Genomic DNA, 14,265 nt, shown 5'->3' on the forward strand with positions numbered 1-14,265 from the left:
AGCAGTAAGTTTGCTCTTTATTTATTTTTTAAAGATTTTATTTATTTATTTGACAGAGAGAGACACAGCGAGAGAGGGAACACAAGCAGGGGGAGTGGGAGAGGGAGAAGCAGGCTTCCCACTGAGCAGGGAGCCTGATGCAGCCTCGATCCCAAGACCCTGGGATCATGACCTGAGCCAAAGGCAGACGCTTAAAGACTGAGTCACCCAGGCGCCCCGCAAACAGACTCTTAATAAAACTTAAATAAGGCCATGCCACCTGCAACTTAAATCCCTTCAAAAGCCCAGCAGAAGAAGTTCAAACCCCTTGTCCTGGCATTCAAAGCCTCTACATGTGCTCACCTTTGCCCATTTCCTCTCTCTCTGCCTTGCATTTTATGTGTCAGCACATAGAAACTCCTACTGTTCTTCCCAAATAACCATTCTTTTTCTTTTCTGTGCTCATGCTGTTCTCTCTTCCCAGCTTTCTTTCCCACCTTTAATTTGATAATACTTGCCCACCAATTAAGACTTACCTCAGGCATCTTGTCATTCAGAACGCCTTCTTTTCTTTTGTCCTATCTGGGTTCGGAACAACTCTTTTGTGTCCCTGGAATAGTCCATGCATATCTCTGCTATTATACTTATTAGATTATATTCTAATTAATAGTTGATATGCCTTGGGTCCTAACTAGAACTTGAGTTCTTTTTTTTTTAATATTTTATTTATTTATTTATTTGAGAGAGAGAGAGAGAGCACGTGTATGCTAGCGGGGGGAGGGGGTGGTGAGGTGTGGGCAGAAGGAGAGGGAGATAAAGAGAATCTCAAGCCAACTCTGGACTGAGTGCAGAGCCCAACATGGGGCTCCATCTCAAGACTCTGAGATCATGACCAGAGCCAAAACCAAGAGCGGGACGCTTAACGGACTGAGCCACCCAGGGGCCCCTAGAACGTGAGTTCTTGATGATGGATACTCTTTTTATTTGTCTGAGTTGTTTTTACCAGACTTATGTTCTATCTAACTTTAAACACTCTGTAAGGACTTGATGAATGAGTAAACAGATGAACAAATAAAAGCTGTATTTAATGGAATTAAGTTTTGTTGGGAAATAAAGAATTCCTGGTGGGAGCAATGGATTTGTGGTATTTACCCACGGCTTCTTTCTTAGTCCTTGCTTGTGACCAATAACATGCATCTGGGAGATCCAGTTTCTGAGAGTATTTTGTGATAGGTGCGCATAGAGAGGAGGATCCTCGCTGATGGTTTTATATAGGAAGTAAGCCAGAATCTTTGGTCTTACAGGCAGCATGCTCTTTAACCAAAACAATGAAACAATACTATAGGAAAATTGATCGAAAGCCCTATAAGAAGTAGAAGGATATCAGGTTATACTCTATAGCTGTAGACTTCAACTCTGAATCCCCAATCCTCAGACCAAAGGGAGGAAAAAGAGCCACAGTGATGCCAAGGCAACTTGCAGAGCTATTCTACAAAGAGTTTTTTTATTTTTTATTACAAACCAAGGAGTCATTTCCAGGGCTCTTTTTTTGGTTCTGTATTTGCGATATCATCAATAGTAGCCAGACTATAGCAAAAAAGAAAAGATATCTCGCTCTGTGTGTCTCTCCTCAATCTGCAGATAGTTTGCCTGCCTTTCATCGAGGTCAGTTAGTTAACAACAAATGCTACAGAGTTGTGCAATTAATCACCCTGCATTGCCTTCAGTCTCAATCCTGAAAATTAAACAGTGGATTCATTTGGAGAGAATCAGGCAAATATAAAAGTCATAACATTAATCACAGAGTTACCTAAATCCTCAACCTTTTCTTCCTTTTAGAAGTGGTGGCTTGTCAGGAGATGAAAGAGCAACAAGAAGTCTCCATAGTTTCTGGTCAGTGTTAAGTTTCAATGAGCATTTTTCTGATTTTAATTAGTTAAATATTCCATACCAGCCTATAGCAGTAGAAACACTGCAGTATTGGACTTCTTGTCACTCTTACCATTTTCTTTTTTTTTTTAAGATTTTATTTATTTATTTATTTGAGCGAGAGAGAGAGAGAGAGAGAGAGAGTGCACATGAGAGGGGGTAGGGTCAGAGGGAGAAGCAGACTCCCGCTGAGCAAGGATCCCCATACGGAAGTCAATCCCGGCACTCCAGGATCATGACCTGAGCCGAAGGCAGTCGCTTAACCAACTGAGCCACCCAGGCGCCCCACTCTTATCATTTTCTAACTTGAAGTGCCCCACTCTTATCATTTTCTAACTTAAAGTGAAAGATGACAGAAGATGTGCTTTTGACTGTCGAATAGCTTTTTAAAAAATGACCTTTGTGGACGCCTGGGTGGCTCAGTCGGTTAAGCGTCTGCCTTTGGCTCAGGCCGTGATCCCAGGGTCCCGGGATCGAGTCCTGCATCAGGCTCCCTGCTCAGCGGGGAGCCTGCTTCTCCTTCTGCCTGCCTCTCTCTCTCTCTCTGACAAATAAATAAATAAAATCTTTAAAATAAAATAAAAAATGACCTTTCTCTCCCCATATCAGATCTGAGATTAGTGGTGGGGGCGGGGGGTTGGCTGGGAGCTTCCAGTTCCCTGACCTTGCAGGGCTCCTTCCCACCCAGGCTCCTGTTGGCCACTGTAGGATTGCAGCTCCCTATTCTCTGTGCTTGTCCATCAGGACCACTGAACTTGCAAAAACAAAACACACAGGGACACGCTTTGGAGGGGTGCCTCTGCAGGTTCATGGCCTCCCGCATCAGCAGAGTCGTCGGTGCTTTCTATCCGTCTCTTCTGTTCACTCTTTCATTCTCCACGATTTTCCTCAAGCCCGGTCTCCTTCCTTCCTCTCCCCTACAGCTGATGATCCTGTCTCCCTTCCAGTTTTCCTGAGAAAATAGGGAATGAGGGTAAGAAGATTCATATATCTGCCAGTCTGTGCACATATGTTTTCTCATTGAATTTGCGCAGTTTGAGAGTGAGAGATTATGATTCCTATTGTACAGAGAAGGTCACAGGTGTGTGGTGCTTCTAAATGATGTGCTCCACTACCAAACCTCTTTTCCTTCCATGTGATGTGACCTTGCTTTACAACTGGAGCTCTGTGGTATGAACCATCAGATTTCTCTTTTTCCCATTTCTAAACACTTAGATACCAATCCATATTTCTTTGATTATTTTTTTAATGTTTCTTTTCTTCTCCTAGGCCAATAATCCTCCATCTTCTCCCCTTGGATGAACCTTGATTATGGACCTCCCTTCATTTCAAACTCCTTCTCTTTTTTTTAAAGATTTTATTTATTTATTTGACAGAGAGAGAGCAAGCACAAGCAGGGGGAGCAGCAGAGGGAGAGGGAGAAGCAGGGAGCCTGATGCGGGACTCGATCCCAGGACCCTGGGATCATGACCTGAGCTGAAGGCAGATGCTTAACCAACTGAGCCACCCAGGCGCCCTCAAACTCCTTCTTGTAATAATTTTATCCCCTCCATACATCTGCATGCTTGAATCTCTTTCTGTGTTAAAATCCATTCCGCATCCTTGCCTCTGTCTCTGAATGCGCCCTGATCATTGTTCTTTCCTTCACAGTAAGCTTTTAAAAAGCATTTTCTTAACTCTACTTTGTTACCTCCAACTCACTCTTCTACACACTGTAGCCTGAATTCCAGGTCCATCATTTCACTGAAGTTGTTTTGTTCTAGGAATATGAGATTTGCAGTTTAAGAAATAACCAAATCCAGTAGTTACTCTTCGATCATGACCCTTTGGGCTTTCAGCTGTGTATGAGATCTACTTTGGGATAATCTCTCATTAATGAAACTATCCTTTATGACTTTCACAATACCCTTTTCTTTTAAATTTGCCATTCTTTTTCAGGCCATTCATTCTTAATTTCTTTTGGTGCTTTCCCCTCCCCTCCTGCTCCTTCTGTGTTAGTGCTCTCCAGTGTCTTATCGTTGATCCTCTTCTCACCTGTCAACTTGAATTGAACTATATCCACAACCATCAAATTACCACCAGAGAGAGAGAGAGAGATCAGAAACTTACTTCAAAGTTCCTGTTGAAAATTTTAGGACTTTTTCAAGTTAGAAAAATCCAAAGTGATGATGTTCACGAACCTCTATCTCTAGTCCAGACCTCTTAATGGTTCCCAGACCCATATTTTTTATTGCCTAATGAACATCCATGGGCATCTTAAAGTCTGTAGATCCAAAACCAGATGCAAAGTCTTTCTTTCCATCTGTTCTCACAATGAACATGACTGGTACCATTGTCGACCCAAGTGTGCTCTAGTCAGGGTCTTGGAAGTCATCCTTTGCCCTTCTCTGTTGCTCACTTCCAAATAAGAATCCTTTAAAACTCCAACAACTCCAAACAACATCCTACTTTTAGTTGTTTATTGCATCAGTTTGTACCCCCCCATTTCTTGCCTTAAATAAATTCTTCTTTACTTCTTTATAGGACTTATTTCATTTTCTGATTAAAGCATGGTTAATTGTGACCTATTATGAGCATCATCCTCTTGTTCCACTTATTGATTTCATTTATACCCACATAGATTATCAGGTTTCTATTACTTACATTAAGAGTAATAGTATTTTACTATGTCAGTGTCCTTAGATCTTTTCAGTTTGTGTTTTTATTTTTTCCCTGTGGTCTACAAAAACCTAAGTTTATTGTTTATTGCATTATAGAGCAGTAGTTTTTACTGTGAATTGTTTTTTAGGGGTTTTTTTTGTGTACTTTGGATTTTTCTAACTTGAAAAAGTTCTACAGTTTTAAACAGGAACTTTGAAGTAAGCTTCTGATCTTTCTCTCTCTATTTATACTGAACTTCAGTTAATAATTTTCAAAGTTACGCAATGCTCACCACAAGATAACATCTGTCACCGTACAATGCTATTATTATAATACCATTGACCCAATAAATAAATCTTTAAAGACAAAAAGTAAATGTTGGGATTTTTATCATTTCTATGAATTTTCAGTGGCTCTCTGCTGAATACTCAATATTATAATTATTATTATATATTTATTACAATATATTCCCTATGCTGTATCTTTCATACCTGTGACTTCTTCATCCATTACTGGAAGCCTGTACCTCCCACTCCCTTTCGTCCATCCCCCCACTTCCTTCCCTTCTGGCAACCACCCGTTTATTCTCTGTATTTATGGGTCTATTTTCTTAAATATTTTAATGCTCTAGGAACATTTGTGCTAACATTTTCTAGATAAATTGATAACTACCTTCCCTGACATGTTCCAATTGGATATATCAGCCAGGCTTGCCAAGATTTTCGGCTATCCTGATGTGAGGGTCCCATTAGAACAGACGATAAAGGAAAATGAGGTCTTGACTAAACAGCCTCTCATTCTGAAATTGTTTGCATTTGATCTGCTTTCAGTCCAGTTCTAATAACAACCATTATCTGTATTCACCAACTGCTTTGCTCTTACGAGCTCCAGAAACCTCTGTTTGGCCAGGAACAGAAACAGACATGCTAATTTGTGCATGTAAATGCATCCTCATTCTTGTTTCCACCATGGGAAGTTAGCTCACATCTTTCTTTGCTTTCAGTCAGCTTATGTGATGACATTTACTGGTGTGACATAAAATCACTTAATGATTGTTATTCAGTACTTTAAGGTTCTAGTTGCTTGTCTTTGAGGAAGCCCCCTTTCTCAAGCAGATGACTGCAGCATCTGATAAACGTCTACTTAAATATATCATCTTTCCGTTTTGCTGGAATTCTAAAATTCTGTACTAAATTTTCATTGACAATAACACTGATTTGTTTCATTTTTACATTGGATTTAACTGATATATGATCCAAGTCATTCACTACCAATAACTTTACACTGTTTCAGTGACTTACATTTTGGTTTTTGGTAGATTCATTAGCATATATAAAGGAAGCCCCTAGTAATTTATAAAGCTGCGATTTATAGTGTGTGGAATTTTGAATGAAGTTAATTTAAGGCAATTAATAATAGATGCTACCATCATCACCACACTTCAATATTACATTTATATTTGCTCTTATTAATATTTTTATATGTGAATATGTAGACATGAAAACATTTTCTTACATCAAAACTGGGGCTAGAAAAGAAATTCATTAAGATTAAAAGAAGTATATATTTTTATTAACAATATTGTGGTCTTTAAAGAATCAGTTCTAAGTGTACTGTTGTTCAAATCTTGGTAAATGTCAGCAATTTAGGGTATAAACTTAAAAAAAAGTAAATGTTGGGGTCATCTGGGGGGTGCAGTTGGTTAAAGCATCCTATTAAAGTGTCCAAATCTTGGTTTCAGCTCAGGTCTGATCTCAGGGTCGTGAGGTGGAGCCCCACCTTGGGCACTGCGCTCAGCGCAGAGTCTCTTGAGATTCTCTCTCTCCCCTCTCTCCCTCTAAACATGCCCCCATTCTGGCTCGCTCACTCATGCTCTCTCTCCCTCTTTCAAATAAATAAACAAATCTTTATTTATTTAAAATATTTTATTTATTTATTTGACAAAGAGAGAGAGAGCATAAGCAGGGGGAGCAGCAGAGGGAGAGGGAGAAGCAGACTCCCCGCCGAGCAGGGAGCCCGATGCGGGGCTCGATCCCAGGACCCTGGGATCACAACCTGAGCCGAAGGCAGATGCTTAACCAACTGAGCCACCCAGGCTCCCCAATAAATAAATCTTTAAAGACAAAAAGTAAATGTTGGGATTTTTATCATTTCTATGAATTTTCAGTGGCTCTCTGCTGAATACCCAATATTATAATTATTATTATATATTTATTACAATTTTATCCATTTTTCTGATACTGGAAGGTAAAACTCAACAGAAATACTGCACAAAGAAGGCAAAATGGTTTTTTCTTTGATTTTCCTTTCATTTTCATCCCTTTCTCACTTTTTTCTCCAAATATTAAAAACCTGCATTTGTTTTATTTGCTTTTTTTTAACTCATTCCTCTTTATTTTATTTGTTTATTTTTTTTTAAAGATTTTTATTTATTTATTTGAGAGAGAGAGAATGAGAGACAGAGAGCATGAGAGGGAGGAGGGTCAGAGGGAGCAGCAGACTCCCTGCCGATCAGGGAGCCCGATGCGAGACTCGATCCCGGGACTCCAGGATCATGACCTGAGCCGAAGGCAGTCGCTTTAACCAACTGAGCCACCCAGGCGCCCCCATTCCTCTTTATTTTAAACTTTGGTTTTCTTCACTTGATATTTTATACTAGGTACTGGTGGAGGAATATTTTCCTACAGAGAATATTCAAAATGTGTTTCCATTTAGAACACTCATTGGTCAAGATGTGTAGTATAAGAACACTGAAGGGTGGGTAACTGTAGACATCTTATTGAAGTACATATTCATTCAGGAAACAATTATTTAATCCTTAAGTGCCAGGTTCCAAGAAAGGTACTGGAATTACCATGTGATTGAGAGACATCCTGTAGTTCAAATAAGTACAACAAGGTGTTCTAGCTCCTCAGGCAGCTATCACAAATACCACGGACTGGTAACTTGTAAACAACGGAAGTTTATTTCTCATGGTTTTGGAGGTTGGAAGTCCAAGAAGAAGGCACTAGTGAGGGCTACTTCCTTAGATCACTACCCTCCCCTGTAACCTCACAGGGTGGGTGGGGGGGTGGGGTAGGATGCGAGATCTCTCTGCATCTTTTTCGTAAGGGCACTAACCCATTCACAAGGGCTCTGCCCTTATGATCTGATCACCTCCCAAAGGCCCCATCTCTGAATATCATCACACTGAGGCTCAGATTATAATTTTTAACATGAATTTTGGGGTATTCGGTCCACTGCCCAGGGATTCTGTAAGCATCAAAAGAAGACAATAGAATATGCCTTTGAAACTGTCCCAGATTAAGAGGCCTGTTTCTTCCTATCTTGCATTCCTGCCAGCTTGCTCTCTCTGACAAGGCAGCTGTGAGCTCCTGACTGTTCCAAAGACTCTGTGCCTCCCACAGGCCTACCCAGGGACATTTGATAGTCTGCCTTACCACTCCTTCTAGAATGGCTTGATGTCCACTCTTGCTCATTGGACCAAGCTAGAGGACTCACTTCTCTCTGAGCACTGCCTGAACTTTTCTACCACCCTAGTTTGCTCTTGGTTCTGTCGGCCTGTCAGGATTCTGTGCTTCCCTCAGGGCCTCCACTGTGTGCTTTCGCTCTCACATGTATTTCCATCCCATCTACTCCTTTAGGCATATTTGTCTACTTTAGACTTCACACGCCCCCCAACCTCCTGGAATGCAAGAATAAACAGAGGAGCAAACAAACTTGAACTCATGCAGATCTCCCACAGAGTCTAGAATTGCTTTCCATTCTGTTTGGAATAGAGAAGGCACAGAATGTAAATATTGAATACATTCATTTGGTGCACAAAGACTATATCACAAGCATTTAATTTATTTCTACTATGTGCAGACTCGAAGTTCGGCAATACCATATAGATGAGTTAGATAAATGAACAAACAAAATACAGTCTGTTAAGTGCTCCCATAGAGGAAAGCACAGGACATTTATAGGAATGATACTAATTCAGATGAGTCAATATGTGGATGAGAGAATGGATGAATATGTGAATGAATAATTTATTTTAATTGTCTAGAGCTGACATTTAGTACTCTGCAGTCCTCTTTATGGGTAATCACCCTGATAATCTTCTGTTGCAACCACAGTGAGTCCTAATTTCTTCCTTCGTAAGGGTTGCTAATAACACTCAGGTGGATACGATATAGTTCTAATGAATTCTGTACACCTGCTTCCTCAGGTACATCAGCCTGCCTTTAACCACTGTTTCCAGTTGCAACATTAAACATGTTAATTTGGGGGGCGCCTGGGTGGCTCAGTTGGTTAAGCGACTGCCTCCGGCTCAGGTCATGATCCCGGAGTCCCGGGATCGAGTCCCGCATGGGGCTCCCTGCTCGGCGGGGAGTCTGCTTCTCCCTCTGACCCTCCTCCCTCTCATGCTCTCTGTCTCTCATTCTCTCTCTCTCAAATAAATAAATAAATAAATAAATCTTTAAAAAAAATAAATAAATAAACATGTTAATTTGGGAATTTAAAAAATAATGTTTAAGCATAAGATTAATCTAATATTTCATTATTAAAGATAGGTAAGATCTATTTAATGCTTCTTTGATCTATGCTTCATCCTTGTGCACAATTTTAACACTTCATTAGTTTACTTCCTTTAGCTTTCTACTTACAGTGATTTGAAACAACCTTGGTTTTAGAGTCCTTTGCAAGAAGAACCTCAAGTTATTATTTTTTATGGACTTTTTCTGTTTTACAGACTTTTTCCGAAAAAATTCTGGGTCTTTTTTTTTGTTTGTTTTTTAATCACAAAAATTCAGGAGTCTTCTTGAATGTGTACTCTACTTGGCTCCATGATTTAGTTGGTATTTTAAACTGGATCCACACTCAATATAATCATTTGATATACTTCAAACATAATCCAGTCACTTAGGGTAATTGTGCTATAAAATGTCCAAACTTACAGGTCTTTCTTGATATTCTTCAGCAGAAGGTTAGTAGAGACCAGCCGACAAAATTATCATGTAATAAACGGTCAAATATGACTACAGCTGATTTTAGAAATTTTTTTTAATTGTTTATTGTTTTTCTGTTGCCATTCATGTTAGATTTCTTTGAGGTTTTAAACTCATGAAACAAAAAACATGATCATTTTTTGTTTGTCTGATGTAGGCATTTAGCCAGTATTTATTGAACATGTACTATGTGCCAGGCTTTTTTTCTAGCTTCATGGTGTGGAAACAAATAAATAAACATAATATTTTAGGAGAACAAAAATAAAGTAAGGAGAGGGGAGGGAGAGAAGTAACAGGATGTTCAGAGAGAGCCTCCCCAAAGAGATGCATCTGAGCAGAGACCTGATAGAAGTGGGAGAGTGAGTGAGTGAGCCTTGCAGACATGGGACAGAGCAGTCCAGGAAGCATTCCTGGAAGAAGTGGCAGCAAATGCCAAGCCCTGAGGCTTCCCATGCTCCAGGGAAAGAAAAGAAGCCTGTGTGACTGGAATAGAGTGATTAATGCTGAGGGGTAGGAAATGAGATCGGAGAGAATAGGAATGATGGTCCCTTAGAGGACCTCTTGGCCATGGGAAGGAGCTTATATTTTCTTCCGGGTGGGATGAAAAGGTATTGGAGGAACCCAGATCAGGAAGTGACACTTGATTTGATATATATGTTAAAAGATTACTTATAGTTACTAATTGTATTAGTTTTCTTATGCAGCATAACAAATTGCTACAAATTTAGTGGCTTTTATTTTTTTAAAGATTTTATTTATTTATTTATTTATTCGTTTGTTTATTTATTTTATTTAGAGAGTGTGATCAGGGGGAGGGGCAGATGGAGAGGGAAAGAGAATCTTAAGCAGACTCCCCGTTTAGCACAGAGCCTGACACAGGGTTCCACTAGGGGCTCGATCTCATGACCCAGAGATCACGACCTGAATGGAAATCAAGAGTCAGACGCTTAACCGACTGAGCCACCCAGGTGCCCCAAATTTTGTGGCTTTTAAACACATTTATTATCTCATAGTTCCCATGGGTCAGGAGTCAGAGAGAATGGACTACTTAACTGGGTCTCTGCTCAAGGTCTCATAAGTCTAAAGCCAAGATGCTAGCTGGGCTGTATGCTCATGTGCAGCCTAGGGTTTATGCAGCTTGTCGGCAGGATTCACTTCCTTTTGGCAAGACTGACGTCCAGGTCCCTGTCTTTTGTTTATTTGTTTTTGCCATCTTAAATTTTTTCCACTGTGGTAAAAAATATAAAATTGTCCATCTTAACCATTTTTAAGTGTGCAGTTCAGTAGTGTTAAGTGTACTCACACTTGTAAAACAGATCCCCAGAACTTTCCATCTCACAAATCTGAAATTCTGTACCCATTAAACAGCTCCCCCTTTCCCCTCTCCCTGTCTCCTGGTAACGACCATTCTGCTTTCTCTCTCTGAATTTGGTTACTTTAGCTACCTCATGTAAATGGAATCACACAGCATTTGTCTTTTTGTAACTGGCCTATTACGCGTTTGTCCTTGCTGGCCGTCAGCCTGGGGGCGCTCTCAGATCCTAGCTATATGTACCCCTCTTCCAGCCTAGCAGTGTACTTGTTCAAAGCCAGAAAGAGAATCTCTCACACTTTGAATCTTTCCCTCCATCTCCAGTTTGCTCTGACTGTGCCCTTCTTTAACAGAACATTATCACAGCACAGATTCCCATCACCTTTGTCATATAATGTAACCTAATTAAGGGAATGACCATCCCGTTAAATTCACAGCCTGCCCACCTTTGAGTGGAAGAGATTATACAGGACCTGTACAACCGAGTATGGGAATTTGCCGGGGGCAGGAGGGCATCTCAGAATTCTGCCTACAGGGGTACCTGAGTAGCTCAGTCAGTTAAGCATCTGCCTTCAGCTCAGGTCATGATCCCGGGGTCCTGGGATCGGGGCCGCGTCGGGCTCCCTGCTCAGCGGGGAGCCTGCTTCTCCCTCTACCTCTACTGTTCCCCCTGCTTGTGCGCTTTCTCTCTCTCTCTCTAAAATAAATAAATAAAATCTTTAATAAAAAAAAAAAAAGACTTCTGCCTACCATGTAGGTGGAGAATGGATTTGTAGATGGGGGGCAAGAGAAGCTGGAGACCGATTAGAAGGCATTCAAAATGTCTAAGCCATTGCTTCTCAAAATTTAATGTGTATATGAAACTTCTGGGGATCTGGTTAAAATTAGATTCTGACTTAGCAACGTTATGGTGGAGGCCTGATGCTCCCTAACAGTCTCCTAGGTGAGGGCAATGCTTGTGAGATAGCAAGACATAGACTCACAAGGACAGTGGCCTGGGCAAGGCTGGTAACAGTCGCGATGAGAAGTCATCTGATTAAGGATATTATTTGAAGGTAGACCCAAAAGGGCTTGCTGAGAAGGAACCAGAGGCATCAGGATGACTTTTACGTTCAGGGGATGACAGAGATCATAGGAGGAGTTTATTTCAGGGCAGAAATCAAGTGTTTAGTGGCGGATATGCCAAATTAGAACCACACAGAGATGATCATGAAATGATGTGGGAAATAGGTTGATTAATCATATGCAGTGTTTCTAGACACTTTACAGTTTTTGTTGCACCATAACTGTGAGACTCTTCCTAAGGGTGCTTGAAATTTATTGCAGTGCATTAAAAAATTTAAGCAATACAAAGGGTCTTCCTGATTCATGCTGCATTCTCTCTGCTTCTCTTGCACTATTAGTGAAACAAGCCGTGTTTTCTTTTCCACAGGCCAGTGTTCTTTACAGTGAAATTAACATATCGTTACTCAGATCATTAAAGCTGTTCCTAGAAGTCAAAATATGCACCCCTGGGCAAATTTAAAGCTCACTATATTCCAACACTCTCTAGGAATAGAGCTAGATTTTAAAATAAAATGAGTTTTCAGCACCTATTGATTTTGGTAGATGCCTCACAAGGAGATGAATTACCTAATTTTTCCTGGCTATCTAGGCCATTTCATGGTATGACTAATTATTATTTCATTCCTGAGCTAGATTATGCAAAGTTTGCTTTGTCACATTATGAGAGCTTTTCATGGAAGTCAAAATCTTCTCTGATGCCTTTATCTCAAAAACAAGATGGCATAGACTACGGTTGTATAGAGGATATGTTTACTTATAATTTCCCTAAACATTAACCATGTAAAATCTTGGCTTTACCCATACTCGTTTTCTGTTTTTTTTTTTTAAGATTTTATTTATTTATTTGAGAGAGAGAGAGAGAGAGCATGAGCAGTGGGGAGGGAAGGGGGGAAAGGGAGAAGCAGACTCCCTGCTTAGCCGGGAGCCTGAGGTGGAGCTTGATCCCAGGACCCTGAGATCGTTGACCAGAGCTGAAGGCAGACACTTAACTGACTGAGCCACCCAGGTGCCCAACCCGTACCCATTTTCTAAAAGAAGAGCTTTTGAAAGGGGGATAAGCCGAAAACTGTGCTGCCACCCTGCTCTTTCATGGGATGGCTGGAGACATGTAGAAAAAGAAAAGTTTAAGACCCTTAAATAAAACATACCTGTTCATATGTTGCTTGGACTCTAGCTAAGGTCATGTCCAATGACATAAGATTACAAGAGATGGTTCATGGTTTCAGGAGGTGTGAAATAAAGGCAGCACAGAGAAGCTTTGCTTCAAAGAACTGTGCATTCTGTGGAACAGGTGGAAATTCACTTCAGTGTAGGCAAAATCTTTACAGAAAGTCTTGTTTTCTGTTTCTTATTGTTAAGCAATAAAACCTGGTAGGCTTCAAGACCAAAAAAAAAAAAAAAAGTGAGAGAGAGGAGATATTTTGGGGGGAGAGCATGGTGATTATGTTTTTATAAGTCAGACCCTGAGCAGATGACAGTTAAACCAGATTATTCAATGGCAGGGGTGACAGAGGTCTGAAGAGAACTAGCCCCATGGAGAATGCTAAAGAAGTCAGAATTTAACACCTGCCATCTGGACGCCTTTCGCTCTGGTACCTGGGCTCGGACTAACTACCTAATAGGGCAGTGAGGCTTTCTGTTGATTTGGAAGAGTCTGATGGCTAAAGCAAAGCCATTGTTGAACCCTGAACTTCATGCGGCTTCTCTATAGGCTTCTTTTTATAGTGTATTACAGGAAAGCCCAGAACCCACACCTACGCACATTTGTTTTATGAACTGATTCAAAGAGGTTCCCATTTTTTCTACTGTTGTATCTATTTTTATGTAACGTATGAACTACTTTATAATATAAAATATAAAACGTAGCTTTTGCATAGTAATTTAAGCAACTAACTTCTTAACTCTTTCCTTTCCCTAGGAGCACTGAATCAAAAAAACTGGGGAAAGAAATATCCAACATGCAGTAGCCCCAAACAGTCTCCTATCAATATTGATGAAGATCTTACCCAAGTCAATGTGAATCTTAAGAAACTTAAATTTCAGGGTTGGGATAAAACGTCTTTGGAAAACACATTCATTCATAACACTGGGAAAACAGGTAAAATGTTTGCATTTTGTTTGTGACTTCAATATGTTTATTGGGCTAAGAGTGTGTTTATATGAGTTTCATTTTATTTTCATTTCCTTCATTTTATTTCATTTCATTTTCTTTGTGTAATGTACTATGAACTGCCTAGAAACTATAGATAGAAGAAACCAAATAGAACCCAGTAAATCAGAAGTTTAGATAACATTTTGAAAATGTGTACAAAAATAAAATGACCGAAGTCATCACATCATGTTCTC

General features: G+C 40.1%; 1 protein-coding gene across 1 annotated transcript in view; it reads left to right on the forward strand.

Annotated features, from left to right (window-relative positions):
* PTPRZ1 (protein tyrosine phosphatase receptor type Z1) overlaps positions 1 to 14,265 on the forward strand; it is a 168,117-nt gene that overhangs the window by 73,387 nt on the left and 80,465 nt on the right. The window contains exon 3 of the mRNA XM_035021005.1: positions 13,838 to 14,017. Within this exon, the coding sequence (XP_034876896.1) occupies positions 13,838 to 14,017 (180 nt within the window). The remainder of the gene's footprint in view (positions 1 to 13,837; positions 14,018 to 14,265) is intronic.

This window comes from Mirounga leonina, unplaced genomic scaffold, assembly GCF_011800145.1.
Source record: "Mirounga leonina isolate KUSES-001 unplaced genomic scaffold, KU_Mleo_1.0 Mir_174, whole genome shotgun sequence".
NCBI lineage: Eukaryota > Metazoa > Chordata > Mammalia > Carnivora > Phocidae > Mirounga > Mirounga leonina.